This window comes from Leptonychotes weddellii, chromosome 14 (assembly GCF_054177405.1).
Source record: "Leptonychotes weddellii isolate Sample4059 chromosome 14, ASM5417740v2, whole genome shotgun sequence".
Lineage (NCBI taxonomy): Eukaryota > Metazoa > Chordata > Mammalia > Carnivora > Phocidae > Leptonychotes > Leptonychotes weddellii.
The window spans coordinates 34,413,108-34,430,392 of record NC_138382.1 but is presented as its reverse complement, the minus strand read 5'-3'; the positions used below and the strand labels follow the sequence as shown (position 1 = coordinate 34,430,392).

Sequence of the window (17,285 nt, the reverse complement as noted above, 5' to 3'; positions counted from 1 at the left end):
AGTAATTCCTGTTATTAAAAATTGAAATAAAAAATAGTTATTCACATTTCATTTGATAGATGCAATGCAAGTTCTTTTATAACCACTCCTTACCCACCCCCAGCACTATTTTATACATTTGAAAACAGAATTTTATAAAGAACATTACTTTGTTCTTTAAGTTAGCAATACTGTTCAAAGTGTATATTATTTCACATTACTTCACTACTGCATATTTTGCATTACATTTTATACTTATTTTACATTTACATTACACATTTACAGTAATGAACCACAAAAATTCTGGCTGTTGTCCTTAATGGTAATTCTGTTTTTAACAGAAATGAGTTTTCTTCATCCAGACTTATATGTCCTTTTGGGGTCTTATCCTATTAAAGTGTTTATTAAAATTATATCCAGACCTCAATTTCTCCTTTGTCTCATAGCTTGAAAATTACCAGTTTAAGCTTCTGTTTCTGGCATTTTAAGGAAATCCAGGTAAATTACATTCCCTCAGTTACCTAATTCACAGTTTAAGAAGCTCTTGTTGTGTGAATTTTCTTTTCTTTTTCTAACTAGTATCCGTATTGTGCAGTTAAACCCTTTTCTTTTTCCAGATAAAATTCCACATCTAAAAAGAGATTAATTTATATGTTGGCTTCATTTTTTTCTCTAGACCTTTTATAAAAGAAAAATAATCTTTTCTTTGTAGATGCTGTTCTTACAGTCTTATTGTGTGACTGTTCTCTGACCCTGTCCAAAATCTGTACCATCCATGCCTTTTTAATAGCTGTGAAACCATAGCTCTAGCACATTGATCACAAATCTAGTGATCTGTGCTATGATTTTCATAATGTCTATTCATTATATTCTAGTCTATACCCACTGTCATCAAGCTTGTTTTCTTTAGCAATACTAGATTTCATATTGTTGTTACCTAGAAATCTATTGGATGCCTCCAAATAATGCATGAAATGGTAGGAAAGGGAATAGATGATGAAAAGCTTAGTTGATTCCTGCCCAGCTAGCAGCCCCACCTTACTCCCTAAACTGCCACAATTACCTACCCCACTGTTCTCTAGGGGAGTATAAAGAGGAATATAAAGATCAAAGGAGAGGGACATGGGTAAAATGGAGAGTTTGGTGGCACAGGAGAATCATACATTTAGGCTTTCAGTGCAAATACACTGATGGTCTTTTCCTATTCTGTGTTCACTTAACTGTGTTTATCCATTCAACAATATGAGGACTGAACACTCTTGAGTCTATTATGTGTCAGATAGGGTTGCTGCTTAACATCAAGCTCTCATGATGAAATAGGTACATAAGTGACCCAGTAAATGGGCAACATGTGGTTGGGATACACATCATTATTGAGACAGTTTGCTCTTAGATGAGGGGACCTCTCCAGACTTCATGGAAAAAGAAAATAGAACTTGAAGCTAGAAGAAAGATGTAGTCAAAAGGTAAATAAGAGGAAAGGCACTTAAAGGAACAGCATTGAAAATTAAACATTTTTTAAATGTAGCTCAGCAGATGGAACCCTCCTTATCTCTACAGCATCATCTTATACTATTCTGCTGCTCCCTCTCATGTCCTAGCAGAACTGGCTTTGCCTAGAAAAGCCAATTAATTTTTTACCCATTTAAGTTATGTTCTCATGTCACATACCCAGCTTGTAATTCTGTGCATTAATGTGTATTTTTTTAAAGTCTGTTTTCCTCACTAGTCTATTAACTTCAAGAGGCTTGAATCTGATCTGTTTTGTTCTTCATGAAATCTCCAAAACTTAGCATAGGGCTTAGAAATATTCTTTTAGTGACCAAATATGGCAGTGCTAGGAATGTTTGAAAAGGTAGTGTGTAGCTCACTTTGGTCATGGAGGCCTGCGTCAGTTACTATGATGGATAGTAAATTGATCTGGCCAAGGTCTCCTGACCCAGGTTAAGGACTTTGTGTAAACGGGGAGGGAGGGTTTTGCTGGGGTCATCATTGGAAACTTTTGACCAGAGAAGAGACATATTATAAGCAGTATTTTGAGAAGACTGACTTGTGGGTTGTATTTAGGTTGTACTGGGCCAGAGAGAACAGAGATAGACCAGACTACCAGGCGTCACTTGCACTAATGGAGTTATGAGAGTCTTAAAAGCCTGTACTAAAGTGGTAGAAGTTAGGCCAGAGAGGAGGGGTTGATCCAGGAGAAAGTGCAGTGGAAAAATGTATGGGTGCTAAGTAGCCTGAGATAATTTTCAGTGTTTTCGCTGTATATAATGTTCAGTGAGAAGAACAGCAACCAACAAGATAAGAATTTGTATCCATAGTGTAGACCTCCTCAACTATATAAAATTATGGACTGAAAAAAGTAGATGCAACTATGTCAACATATGGACATTAGCAATCTTTGGGTGGTGGGATTATAGATGATTGTTTTGTTGTTATTGTTGTTTTCTCGAATTTATGGCATTTTTTCAATGAGCACCTGTGACATAGCCAATCAGAAGACAACAACAGTAACAAAAAGGTTTGTTTCAGCCTAGGTTCTTTAGTTCTACCTTTCTCAGCACTAAGGGTCAAGTATATGTTTGGAGTTGAGAGCATGGCGCTTGGGTCGGTTAAGAATCAGCTGTGTAGTGTAAGACTGGTTGGATTCCTAGAGGCAGCTCATCACAGGTGGACAGCTGGAGAGGCAGCAGCTCTGAAATCCTGATGGTTCCCCTGCATCTCAGTTGATTTCTCCTCCAAATCCCCCAAACTAGAAAATCTTAGTCCTCTTGTAACCCTGTCTCATCTTTACTCTAAACATCTATTATCTTCCCCACACCTTTTAGCTTGGTCTTGATTCTGTGTTTTTCTTTCCTCGCTCCTTGAATTAAGGAAGAGGTCTTCAAGCTATTGGCTTGCCTGCTACTAAAAAGAATTTTGAAAGTGAAAAGCCATCCTAACATTTTCATATACTAAGTAACTTGCCAAGGTCATGAAGCAAGTAAGTGACTGAGCTGAGATTTGAACCCTTGGAGTCTGGCCCTAGAAACTGTCCCTTATCTGGAGGACAACTATCTTTTTAACATTGGGAACTTTAAATCATTGTTTTAAGTCATTATTTTATCTCTTTAACTCTTGTTTCCAGTTCACTTCCTCCAAATAACATTACTATAAATATAGTCAGTCATGTTCACTGGAAAGTCTTGTATCATTCAACTTACACATGTCTGCAATGAAAATTAAGAAAATAATATGTTATAAATAGAGATTTTATTGTTTAACTTGATCAAGATGATAAGATTCAAAGCAATAGAAATATTACAAATTTTTCTAATTTATTAAACACAAAGTGGATTTTTGTTAGAAATACACCTGTCAATAAAATGGATGAGGCTATAATTTTTTCCTTCCCAGACTAGTTCATATATCAGTAAATAAATAGTATTTATTGTAAGAAATAGAAAAGTTACCCTGTCTTTTCTCATTTTTGCAGATGTAACTACTGAGATACCTGTTCACATGAATAGGTGGGACAAAGAACTTTATCCCATCGTCATTCACTTCTTAGAAATCATTTCAAATTGTATGCCAAAAACTACACAATGATCAGTTAGTTTTGTTAAAAGGAAAAAAATGAAAATCACCCACCTTATTACCGAGATGTTGTTATAGTCATTCACCTTCTCAGTTTCTGGAAAAAGGCATTAACAAGGTGTATTAAATGTCTACTTATAAATTTAGCTGTTAGTCTTTCATTTAGAGGCATATTGCTTATTCTAGTATACACAGAAAAGATTGAGAAAATAAAAATACTGTATTATTCAAATAGTTTCTGCAATATGCTTTTTATTTTTTTTGAAAAGAGATACTTTTATCATTGCAGATTCAGCTATCTTGATTGACGAAAATTTCCACCAGTGGTCATGGTCAAATCATGCTTCCAAATCTAATTTAATTTTCTTTGGAAGAAATTGAACTCACATTTCAATTCAAATAAATGTATTAATATGCATTTTGAGAAAAATGATTAAAAAATCAATGTGTTGTAGACTGCATTTCATAGGGTAGATTACTAAAACAGTCTAGAATAAAATGTGGGGTTAATAATATTACTCAGTTTATAATAGAAATGCTATTTCTTATTACTTAATTAGTAATGATGTAGTATAATGTAAACCTAAGTTTTTTTATGAAGAATATGTTAGAAGTCATGGGGAAAAAAGTCATGGTCTCACTTTGATAATGTGGTTCCATGCGTGTATCACAATATGGTGTTGGACATCAGGAACAAATTAGGTAAGAGTCGTATATTATAAAAACATTTATTAATTTCGTTAGATCTCATGGTTAAACTGATTTTATGTATTTAATGAAAGCAGTTATGTAGTGCTAAAAATTAAGTGCTTTGGCATTTAGATCATAATTTATGTTAATTCTACCTTTATTAATAGGTGTGGAAAATATTCAAAATTTTATAAGAAATAAGATGAGGGGCACCTGGGTAGCTCAGTCAGTTCAGTGTTTGACTCTTGATTTTGGCTCGGGTCATGATTCAGGGTCATGAGATCAAGCCCCACATCAGGCTCTGCGCTGAGTATGGAACCTGCTTGAGATTCTTTCTTCCTCTCCTTCTGCCCCTCCCCCCTCCCTTCCTCTCAAAAAAAAAAAGATGAAAATGATGATTAATCATAACTGAAATAAATATTTTGATATTATTTGATTAAGTAGGTTGTAACTACCTTATTAAATGATCAACATAGTTTCTGAAAGAAATCATGTAAAATTTCTATTCATGTTTTATCTAATGTGTCTTACAAAGTTTATAGATCCAGGAAAATATTCAAACTGAATTTAAAAAAGTAGACATGTCATAGGCTCATGGGTTTTTCTTCCCAGGTAATGATCCCAACTTCTCGGGATGAGTGTCAGGATTAACTGAAAAGAATGGCTTGCCTTTGAATATCTTGGGAGGCAAAAGCCATTTCTGGTATTGGACACTTGTACTTTGCTCTCACAGGATACTTTCTAAAGAGTGATTCATTGTTAAAATAGGTAGGAATGCTAGAGGTGAATGCGTTCTGTCTGAATTCTGAATATTCCAACATAGACCCAAATACCAGGTTCTAGCTACTCCTTCCCCATATAGGTATAGTCAGGGGGAAAAAAACCACCCCTTCCCAGGTTCTTGGTGCTTTTATTAATAATTAAAGGGGGCTTTCAGAAAGCCTCATTTAGTTTGGCACCCAGGAGAGTTTTCCACCCTGGGCCATTGCACTGTATAAGTCAAGTCAGAGTACACCATTATTTTGTTAAGAAGGAAGGGTACAATTTTTAAAGGAGAAATGGGGCTTGTGGCTCTTGGCTGATGTTTATTCATTGGCTTTTACCGTGAACACGTGCTATGTCCCTCAAGCTGACAACCATTGTTTTAATTCAACTTGTGGACTCTTGTCAAAGTTTTATATCTGAAATTACAAGTCATTTTTATCTTATAAAATGCTTAATGTTTTCTGTATCCTATTAACAGGAAATAAAATTATATCATAAGCCTTCCACAGCTTTTGGCCTTTAATATTAAGGCTCCTTACACCTTGCCCATCTGACTCCTTTGTACTTATCTCTAATGGTTTGGCCTCAATTATTACACACTCTGTGGATATTCTGTTGTCTTCCCCTTAGTTCAGTGGTGCTCAAAGTGTGGTCCCTGGCCAGTAGCATCAGCATTTTGTGGAGACTTACTAGAGATGCAAATCCTTGGTCCCCACCGCAGACCCAATCAGAAACTTTGGGGACGGTGGCCCAGCAATCTGTGTTCTAATAAGCCCTTCAGGTGATTCTAATGCACATAATATTTGAGAATGCCTGCCTTCATTCCATCTACCTAGACTGCTCTCCTCTTTTCTCACTTACTGAATTCCTAGTTATCTCACAAGACGATGCGTTCCTGGCAGAGTTACCCTCTCTTCTGTGTCCTACAGTACTTTATCAAATCTCTTTTATAGCATTTATACTGATTGCGTCTGTCTCCTTTTGAAGGTGGAGACCACAACATAAATTACTTAAGCATCTGCATGCAGCACCTACCTTGGTGATAAGTTATTAAGTGCTGGTGAATAAATGAATGTATGCGTGAACGAAGGAGAAGAGCATTATAGGAGGAGTGGTGATCAATAAGGTCAGCTGCTGTGAAGAGATCATGGAGAATAATGAAGGAAAAAAGCTATTGGATTTCATAGTGAGGCAGGTGTTGGTGACCTTTGAAATGCTTGCTTCAGCAGAGTGATGGGCAAGAAGCCCAGATTGCTGGGAGTTAGGGACTTCTAACATGATGAAGACTTGCAAGTTTCCAGACTTATTGACTGTTTATCTGAACATGTGGTGGAAACAGAATTTTCTTGGGAGAAATAACTAAGTGACCTTAGGCCAGTTACTTAACTTCACTGAGCCTGTGATCTCTAAATAGGCAATAAGAGTAATACTGTGTGTTTTTTATTTTTTTGGAGGATTAAAGGAGATCATTTTAACCCCCTAGAATGATGCCTGACTTTTAGTACTTAAATGGTCATTTTCTTTATCCACCCCCCAACACACAATTATTTTTATTTAATAACGTTGATGGTATCCATTACCCTTTGTAAATTTGTATGAGATATGAAATTGTTAAGGATACCCTGTTTCTAGTCATTGGAGAAATTGTGAATAGCATTTGGCCTGGAACTAATATACCTTTAGTTGAACCACTGATAGGTGCTTTGAAATTACATGGTATCCAGCTGGAAAAGTACCCCCAAAAGTGGTTGTCTTAGTCAAGCCTCCTTTAGATACAAATTATGGAATCCTACTTCAGGCAGACATAAAAAGGGAGAGTGAGGAGAGATTTCTTTGGCTCATGTAACTGAAAATTCCGGCCTCAACATTGCCATATCCATATCTTCTGGATCAAACAGTTACTATCAGTACTTGGTCTTTCTCAGACCATTTTGCAGCCTGAACTGTCTTCCATGTGATTCTCATTCTCAAGCATATATATTACCTGCAAATTTCTAAGAAAGAGAAGACTTCTCAGTAGTTCTAACTAAAATCCTAGATTTAGGCTCACTGTTCAGACTTAGGTCACTTGCCCATTCTTGAACAAGTTGCTGTGCCAGGGGCCTGGGGATATCCTGGTTTCCAGGCCTGGCTCAAGGAACATAACATTTTGGTCTGTGAGATAGTTGATACTGAGGGGAAGAGTGACCCCCCAAAGGGAAATCAAGTGTCTGGTACCAGAATGAAGGGGAGTAGATGTAAAGCAGGCAAAACAGCTGACATCATCTTATTGTATAGAAAAGTGCCTTTTTTTTACACTGTGCTTCCAGCAATTCTAGGGGTCCCAGCTTAAACAAGTTGAATGGAAGAAGAGAATAACAAATTATTGGAAGTTCTCTAATCCACACGCACTCCAGCTTCACCAAGAATAGCTTTACTTTTATATGTTTTTATACCCAGTTTTTCTTAAGATTTCTTTTGAAAATGGACATTGGTATAGGACAATTTAAGATGGTTAGGCCCATAAAGTGTAAAGTTAGGTGACCCTCTTTTCTCACTCCATTCTGCTGAACAAGTTCTTGCCCTGCCTTTTATTCATCGCCATTGGCCCAACTCATATTCCTAACCCTACTAAGACTCAGACTTGAGTCCTCCACAGTCAGACATAGGAAGGTCATGACATGAGGCAGACTCAGTTTACTGTTATTAGGACACCTAAAAAATTTCACTTACCCTTTGCTCACCTAGGAAACATCCCCAAAAGTTGTCAACAACTTGGTGACTTAGTATGATCCAGCAGTTGTAAAGCAGAAAAATTTGATACATTCAAGAAATTTGACAGATCATAATCTTCGATGATATGTATATGCTGAAATTTATAGTTGACACCTGCAAGCTGGGCAGTTTAATTTCTCAGTCCTTTGTCGGCGGCTCATCTCCTAGATAATCACTGCTTAAATCACACTCTCAAATTTGTTTTTTTTTTTTTTAAAGATTTTATTTATTTATTTGACAGAGAGAGACAGTGAGAGAGGGAACACAAGCAGGGGGAGTGGGAGAGGGAGAAGCAGGCTTCCCGCAGAGCAGGGAGCCCGATGTGGGACTCGATCCCAGGACCCTGGGATCATGACCTGAGCCGAAGGCAGACGCTTAACGACTGAGCCACCCAGGCGCCCCACACACTCTCAAGTTTTTTTTCCCTTATCTACTATTGACTTTCTTTAAGTACCTGGCCCACCCTTTCATCCTCCATATCAGAGTATAAATGTGGCCAGGTGCCTATTTATGTAAATAAAGTTTTATTGGAACACCGACATACCCATTAGTTTAAGTCTTATCTCCTCTCCCTCTATAATAGCAGAGGTGAGTCCTTGTGAAACAGGACGTTTGTCCCACAAACCTAAAATATTTACTGTCTGGCGTTTTACAGAAAAAGTTGTTGATCCCTGCCGTATATTTATGTGGCTTATAACAGTATTTCTCCTTTTTGACATATGGCATATTTATGAAGAAGAATCAGGTGACGTCCTTATAATATTCTTATTCTCTGTTGTGCTCAAAAGCATATCTAGGGAAATGTTTTTGCTTTACCTTTCCACTTGTGCTCTTTCAGTTCTCTGAACAACTTCTCTCTGTTTCTGGAGCCTCAACAGTTTAGTCCTCTTCACCTTCTTAAAATGCCAGCCCTTTTTTGAAGAGCAGGAGGAAGAGGGGTGACAGCTTCCCATCCAGCCCTCGAACACATAGATACACACACCTGTGTGTACTTAATGCACGGCTGTAGGTACCAAACATGGGGACAGAAATCAAGATTTGGTGTCATCTTATTTCCCCTCTACTGAACCCTCTTGCTTTCCTATTTGTGGTGGTCCTGGCAGTGTATTTGGTGAAGAGGTGTTTGATGCAGGCCAGGAGGGTTGATGAAGGGAAATGGGGGAGAGGAGCAGATTTCCCCTGACCTGGTTACTGGATTCTGTAAGCAGAGCAGCTTACTCATCAGAAGGCTGAGTAGTAAAGCTCTACTCGAAGAAGAACAGGGATAATAATACCTCATTCCTACATTTTTGCAGTCTAAATGCCCTGTGGAGTGAGAGACGACTTCAATCCCTAGGCTTGTGAATCCCTTATCTTTCCCAAACGTTAAATTAATTTTTAAAGCTATTTATTCAAAGTTGACTTAACCACTAGAATAGGAAAGATCAGACAAATCAGCTGCAAGAAATGAAGTATGAGGAAACCCGAACTCTTTGACAGAGTATTCCTGGGAGTAAATGTGTTGAATGAAGCCAGCGGGTAAATGATAAGGGCCTTTACACTGTGGATGTAAGAAAGCAATTTATCAAGAGTACATGAACTCTCTGGTGACCACAAGTCAGGAGGAGACGAGAGTGGAGGAGGAACCCTGAAAAAATAAATTTTGAAATACTAAAAAAAAGTGTGTGTGTGCGTGTACTTTTAACTACCTGCATTAATATGCAGAAATACAGGCATATTCAAACAGGAGTTGCTCAGCGTGCACATGTATAGTAGCCCTATACTGTGAAGGGATGAGGTGCTGGGAAGAGTGGTTGAGAAGGCACGGGCAATGCTTTAGAACTTGCAAAAAACTCGGGCGCTCTCAGGTGTAGTTACGATTGGAGCCTGGTTGTTGTCTGATGCCCATTTGCCTGACTTATGAGATTAGATGACCATCTTTCAGGCTCACACGTTTATCTTTTTTAATCTCTGGAAGGTCATCTGTGTATAATTCTGACAGTTGATCTGAGGCTTTTGTGCTCTCTTAACGAGTTCAAAGCACCTCTCACTCATTATCCCATTAATCTTTGCAGCATCTCTTTGAGCCTTGTAGATGAGACAATGTTATCTTAATGGTTCACTGTAGAGAAACTGAGGAAAACTGTAATTACATTATCTGCAGTAGGGTTCCCAGGAGCTCAGATAAGGATGGGGACTAGAACATACGACCTTATCTTGGCTTTTAGGTCTAGATGTAACTTCTTAGACATGAGGAGAAAAAGGCCTAACGTATTTACTGTGAGGATGGTTATCCTCAGTTTTCTGGACTGAGGTAACACCCCTGAAATACACAGAAATTCTTCAACTTTGATGTTTGTCATTTTTTTCCCTGTTTTCATCAGATACTAAACCCTTGTCAGAGCTGTTTATAAAAAGGGACCAAGTTACAACGTGAATTCCTTTTTCTTGAATAGGCCAGTGAACATTAAACTGTCTAACAGGTGAATAGCAAGAGGGAGAGTTGGAAGAACTACTTCTTGGGATAATCCCTGCTCGCTAATTTAACTTGAGTTACATTAGTAGCTCTTATTCCCTCCAATTGGGCCTTTTAACCCTGTAGTCTAAAGAGCTTCTCCTCTTCCTCTTTAAACAATTCAAGTAGGATAAGGGGTGAATCTTATTCAGAAAATTGATATTGGCTAAGTCTGCTCTTACGGCAGGAGTCGGGAATTGTTTTTCTGTCTGTCTTTGGTCGGTGGGGAGGACATCACGGCAACTTGGGCTAAGCCATAGTTCAATTGGCAAATTAATTAGTCAGGTTTTTAGAGCCAGCCACAGTCATTTAGAAACAACCTCAGTGGCTCTCTTTCTGAAAGTCGAGTATGTTTTGTATTTGCTGTTGTCTGCAATTTATAAGCATACCAAACCAAATTAAAAAGAAAAGGCAAAGCAGGGAGGGGGTGGGAAGAGAACTGTTTACATTGCAAACTCTTGCTTAAACATCTGTGGTCATGATCCATCTGTAGAAACAGAGCCCTGATAACTTCCAGTGACTTGTTTCTACTTTCTTTGTCTCTGCCCTTTCCCTCGATCTCTGGATTCCCACCCACCTCCGGACCTTTGGTGGGGACACCACAGCCTTGGATAAACTCAGCACACAGCATCTATACCACCCCACCCAGGTGGAGATCGTGCAGTCCAACGTGGTGTTCGACATCAGCAGCCTGATGCTCTACGGGACGCAGGCGGTGCCGGTGCGGCTAAAGATCCTGCTAGACCGTCTCTTCAGTGTCCTGAAGCAAGAGGAGGTGCTGCACATCTTGCACGGCCTGGGCTGGACTCTGCGGGATTACGTCCGGGGGTACATCCTTCAGGTAGGGGGAGGATGGCGAAGCTGGTGTCTGGCCGGCTCTAGGACGGGTTGAGGGAGAACCCTTGCGAACCTGGTCTCTTTCCTGCCCCTCACAGGCCTGGGCATGCACACCCTCTTCTGATTAAAGTGCTCCTTTTGGCAGGCTTGTTGTAGAACTGGAGAGAAGGAACTCTGTCCCAGCAGGCTGGCACTGGGCCTCTGTGGTGGATGGTAGAAAGGAAAAAGTGACCTGTTGCCTAGTGTTGCTTTGTTTGCATCTTTTTTAAATTCAGCTCTCTGTCCCTACAACGTGGGCTTCCTGCTTCTCTGACAAGTCTGATTTAGCCCCACTAAAAGGAAGGGCTCTTTGAGGTGGGTGACGTGTTTGTGAAAATCTGAGATTACATTTTATCTGGGTTTAGTAGGGCTTTTGCTTGCACGGAGTTTGTAGGTTTAGTGGTTTGTTTGTTTTGTTTTTTTTTTTTTTGGTTGTCTGTGTACCTTATTTATTGCTTCTTCATCCAAATCAAAAGAACTGTAACCCCTGTAAACTCTCTGCTTTTATAACCAATAAACCCTCACATTCCAGAACCCAGAGACATGGTTATAGATTTGGCTTTCGCAGCACCTGTCCTTCCAGCTTGAGCCTCTTGTTTGTATCAGTGGCACTTGCAATCTGGTAAGGGTCTTAAGACTTTTCCTGGAGGCCTACCGCCTCCGCTTCCCACCCCCACCCCAACCTCCCTGCATTTTTTCGTCATTTTTTGCAGTATGTCATGAGTCGCTTTGCATTGTGTACTTTGCCTCTGAAGTGTTTTTATGGCCATCTGTCTTCCTACGACCCTTGAAGGGTAAATGTTGAAAACAGCATGTTGGGAGACCCCAGGATCCAAAAAGACTACACTGGACGATGAAGAAGTACTCCCTCCTGCCAAAGGAGATCACAGTTGGAGAAGGTAGAATCTGAAGTGATTTTTAAATTTCTTATGGGGATAATACCAGGAGAACTGACCCCTTCAGAAAGAAAGAAAAAAAAAAAAAACGGTTTTTGGCTCTGCCAGCCTTGTTTATCCCCCAGTCACCCTGTGTTGTTTGCAAGGCCTTGGCTGCCAGTGTGGTATGCGAAGAGTGGAGGGCCTCACACTCCCCCTTGCCTTAACCTGGCATAGACACACACACATTCCTGTCATTCTCCTATGTGGTACCTCCAGGTGTTAGCCAGGGCAGGAGAGCAGAGAGGTATGATGACAAGAAGTAGAGAGAGACAGAGGGTGGCATAATCCGTCTGCTCCTGAGACTGCTTTGGTTAGCATTGAATCATTGCTTAGTTTAGTGAGATGTCAACTTGGAAGGCACAAAGAATTTGGCCCTCAGAAGACAAGATGATGATGATAATAGGAATAATTATATATTACGTTTTTAGTTTATAGAAGACTTTCACAAGCATTATCTCATTTGCCTCAGGATGGGGGCATTTCAGTGGGGTGAGTGGAAAGTTAAGTCCTGGGTGGCCAGGAGACCTGAGGGGGCATGAGGTCCAGAAGGAAGAGGCCAGGAAAAATAAAGCATGCAACCAGTTTCACAATACCTGCTCATACTGGCCTGGAGTAGATATGGTGCCACATCTTTCTACATTCGTTTCCACAACATAATTATTAATATCCATTTGGGATAGCTCTTACTCTACAGAAAGGAATGACGCTCTTGCACATTTTTGCACAGAATTGTTAGCATGGCTAAGCACTCTTTACTTTATTCAAAACCTACGATAATATGCCCTAATCTAGTACCACCTTTACTGCTGCCTCTCTGATGCTTAGTTCTGTCATAAGTGCTGCATTTCAGTTCTATGTGTATATTTTTGCCTGAGCTATCTGGAGCAGATATGTGGTATCTTTCTGTCCAAACAGATACGTGCATGACTGATTAGTTGCCCTCTTAACAACCCAGTTCACTGTAGCATTTGGATGGCGGTAAATCGGGAACCTGCTTGTTGTAATGTGATATGGTCCTAATGTTTTGCCTTGACCAATACCTGTTCTTTGTTTTACTTGAAATTATTATTTAAGTGCTAACTTTCTCTGTTTCAGCCTATCTCTAAGGCGTGCATAGAAAACGTCCTTTGAAATGTACTCCGTATTTCTTTTTGTTTTCTTTTCTTTTTGTTTTAACAATACAAAATTGCAAGAGAAATTAAGTATGAGAGGAAAATTCAGCAAAACCATGAGCTGAGATTTATAAAGTCTCTTATTTTAGGGTAAAATATTGCATATGAAGAATTCTGTCATTTATTGTGATACTTAAGTTATAATTAATTTTTATTAACTTAATATAGATTTTGACAAAGTCTTAAATTTAATATAATCTGTTTCTCCATTCAGGGCCTAGGATTGACATTTTGAGAAAATCATAGATGATTTTTACATTAGAAGAATACTAGGTTTAGTTTCTGTCTTGTTTTATTGGTAGGATTGTTGTAATACAGATTTTATTTAAATGATGCTTTTTGTTACTTAGCATTTATCATCTGTTTCTTCCTTGTGAAAATAGTTCTTGGTTTAGGGAAAAAGCAAGAGGTTGAAGGACAAAAAACTATGTAGTGAGAAAATGTTCATTTTGTTTAAAAAAAAAAAAACTCAAAACAAGAGCTAGGCTATAGAAATAAACCCTTTTCCTCTAAAGTGATGTGATTTGGTTATTGGCCAGTATTTTAAAAATTATATGTAGTAATGATAAGGTATACACAAATGACTTTGAATATAATTATATGTAACATTTTCATGCAAGGAGGCTGTAAAATGTGTGTCCAAAGGTTGTGGAACCCTATAATGCACTGTTAGCGTACAAGTCATTTTATCTGGCTAAAACTCAATTGTCTTGTAGCCCTCAAGGCATCAATTTTAGCATTATTGCTCTCAACAACAGTATATTGAATATTATGTCAGTTAAAGGAGAATAATTATCAAGGCAAGTTAGGGTGGCTGTTAGTCTTACCACATATTGACTTGGTTAGCAGTTGGCTATAGATTGTGTTACTGGGCAAATGAAGATGTACAGTAAGTTGAACTGGTGAAGCCAGGATATTAATTTAACTCTCTCTGGGCCTGAACCCCCATCCCTGTATATATAGCTACTGCTGGTTCCAGAGATAGTTTTTTTTTTAAAGATTTTATTTATTTGACAGAGAGAGAGACAGCGAGAGCAGGAACACAAGCAGGGGGGAGTGGGAGAGGGAGAAGCAGGCTTCCCGCCGAGCAGGGAGCCCGATGTGGGACTCGATCCCAGGACCCTGGGATCATGACCTGAGCCGAAGGCAGACGCTTAACGACTGAGCCACCCAGGCGCCCCATCATCTTATTTTCTTAAAATCAAATTGACAGTCACAGTATTTTTAAAATGAAGTTCTTAAAAGTTTATTTATTTTATTTATTTGAGAGAGCGTGCGTGCACAAGTGGGGGGAGGGGCAGAGGGAGAGGGAGAAGCAGGCTTCCCGCTGAGCAGGGAGCCTGATGTGGGGCTCGATCCCAGGACCCTGAGATCATGACCTGAGCCGAAGGCAGACGCTTAACGACTGAGCCACCCAGGCGCCCCCGAGATAGTTTTGAATGGGAAGAACAGCAGGTGTCTGATCTGATTTTGAATTTTGGGTTGTGGGGGGAAAGAGGAGTAGGCTGTGCAAAACTATCATTTACAAGCGTGTATGAAGAGGTTATTAAAAAGAAGAGGGAGGTGATAGCAATGGCACAGATTTAAAAGACCAGCAATATCTTTCAAGAATCCTGTGCTGTTTTGATAAAAATTACTTTTTCACTTCTGTAATTATCCATATAATTCATGAGCGAGCCAGCTGGGTATAAAATGTATAGCATAACTTGGACCACAACAATTTAAGAATCCAGGTAGCATCTTAAAGGTAGGAAACCCAGTATTTTCCCGTGTAGCAATTAGAGTATTCATTCATCAAGTACAGAAAAAGTGAGGTAAATTTTAGGCATCTTCCCACAAAACAGCAGAAAAAGGAAATAGGTAATTAGATGCTAAAATCTAAAGGAACATAAGATGTTTTTCCTGCTGCCGAAGAGTAATTCTTGTTTCAAGTCTATATCCCATGGTATATTTATTGACAGTAAGTAGAAGCAGTGTCCTGTCATTTCCCCATTTTCCCTGTCTTTGACTTAGGATATAAGAATATAGGTGATTATCATTGTTGAATTTAATCATTTAAAAATCAGGTTTTCGGGCGCCTGGGTGGCTCAGTTGGTTAAGTGACTGCCTTCAGCTCAGGTCATGATCCCAGGGTCCTGGGATCGAGTCCCGCATTGGGCTCCCTGCTCTGAGGGGAGCCTGCTTCTCCCTCTCCCACTCCCCCTGCTTGTGTTCCCTCTCTCGCTGTGTCTCTCTCTGTCAAATAAATAAATAAAATCTTTAAAAAAGAAAAATAAAAAAAAAAATCAGGTTTTCACACAGTCACTTTTCAGTTTGAATGTGTATCTGACTTGCCAAGGCTCATACGCCAGCCCATCTGTGGAAATCTCTTGCTTTGCAAATGAGTCCTGCCAGAATTCAGAGAACCATATCAGACACTCTGAATAATTAGCTAAGGTGTCAGCAGCCTTGTGAGAGGGCAAGCAGTGATGCACATTCAAATCACCTGTGTCTTGAAACAATCAGAACTAATAGAACCATCAATACTTTAGGAGACTATTTCCCAGAGTATTCTGGGGGCACTGGTCTTTCAGAGGTCTGCCTTTAGATTCGGGAGGAACTACACTCAGGATCCTTCTGGTAGAGCCTGAAGGTACACATTAGCATAAAGGCTGTGAGAAGTTCTGGAGTAAGTGGTTTGTGAGAGTAGGTAAGTTGACTCCACAAACACTTTCCACTTCATAGTGTTTTCCTGTCAAGCTTCTCAGAACTCTTCCTCAACTTGGGGCATTCGCATATATGGATTCTTCTGCCTGGACTCCCCTACTCCTCTCTACACATGGGCAATTTCTTGTTCTTTAGGTGTCAGCCAAAGTCCCACTTTTTTGCAGAGGCCTTTTCTGTCCAGGTTAACCAGTATAAGTCTTTTCTTGTGTGGCTCTACCTCAAGAGTGTTTCCCTCAAGCTCCAATCCAATTTAAAATCAATCAATTAAGTCAACTGTTAAAATGGTTTTCTTCCTGGCTTCCTCACTAGGGAACGCCACAAAGGGAGGGCACTCAATAAATATTTGTTAAATGAATGGGTTAAGAAACCTGCTTCACTTGGTATAGCTTGATGTTTCACCATGGAACTCATGGAATATGTAGTAACCTGTTGGTCCAAGGGCTTGTAGTCTTTCCTCAGGCTTCCTAGGTACTGGAAGAACAGATGGGCTCCTGAGGGCATTAGGAAGAGCAACAAAAGCTCCCACACCCCCAGCTAGTGGTTGGTGTAGAACAAGTGTTTTGTGGTATCCATGTGGTAGAAAAACGTCAATATTCAGCAAACACTTGTATTTAAACAGCCCTTAGTGGAGCAAGTTCACATATGTTAGCTCTTGGAATCCTCTTACATACCATTCTCTTGTAGATATTGCCGGTGAATTCACATTTGGAGTAGCTGAAATTCAAAGAGATTGAATGACTTTCCCATGATCACAGAAACTATTAATTGGTACAGTTGATGCGCTATAAGCTTCCTGAGGATAAGAACCACTTGCTCATCACTGTAACCCAACTCCTAGTAACCAGCCTGACACAAAATAGTGCTTCCAAAATATCGGAGAGAGAAAATTTTGAAATCTGATTTGAACTCAGGTCTCCAATTCTTTGCGGAGTATTTGTTGTTGTTGTTGTTGTTGTTTTAACAACAACCAAGCTATCTTTCCAGAATGTAATCTGTGAGAGCCTTGTAGCATCCAAGGAGCATGGTTTAGAGAACAGAGAAGGCCTGAGAATCTTGAGCTAGAAAGATAGTTAAGATGTCTCTTGCATTCAGTGACAGGTCTTATCCACCTGACCTTAGTGGAATTAGTCCCTCTTTTGTATCCCTTTTCTTGAGTATTTCTTGATATTCCACCCTGTTTCAGATTACCTTCCTCTCATTTCCATGACCCAAATTTTTCTCTAGATCTGATATTTATCATTGATGCTTCATTGTAAATTCTGCTCTTTGACTTACCTTTCCAGGAATACATACCTTTGGAAGAGTTGTAAAAGTCCTAATCAGTAAGATTTCAAC

The 17,285-nt window shown here is 39.4% G+C and overlaps 1 protein-coding gene across 12 annotated transcripts in view; it reads left to right on the top strand.

Moving 5' to 3' along the window:
- BNC2 (basonuclin zinc finger protein 2) overlaps positions 1-17,285 on the top strand; it is a 420,003-nt gene that overhangs the window by 288,177 nt on the left and 114,541 nt on the right. For 7 of the 12 annotated variants that reach the window (XM_081804108.1, XM_081804113.1, XM_081804111.1 and 4 more), the window contains one exon: positions 10,864-11,099. The exons of the other annotated variants lie outside the window; for them this stretch is intronic. In XM_081804108.1, the coding sequence (XP_081660234.1) occupies positions 10,864-11,099 (236 nt within the window). The remainder of the gene's footprint in view (positions 1-10,863; positions 11,100-17,285) is intronic. 12 annotated transcript variants of the gene reach the window in all.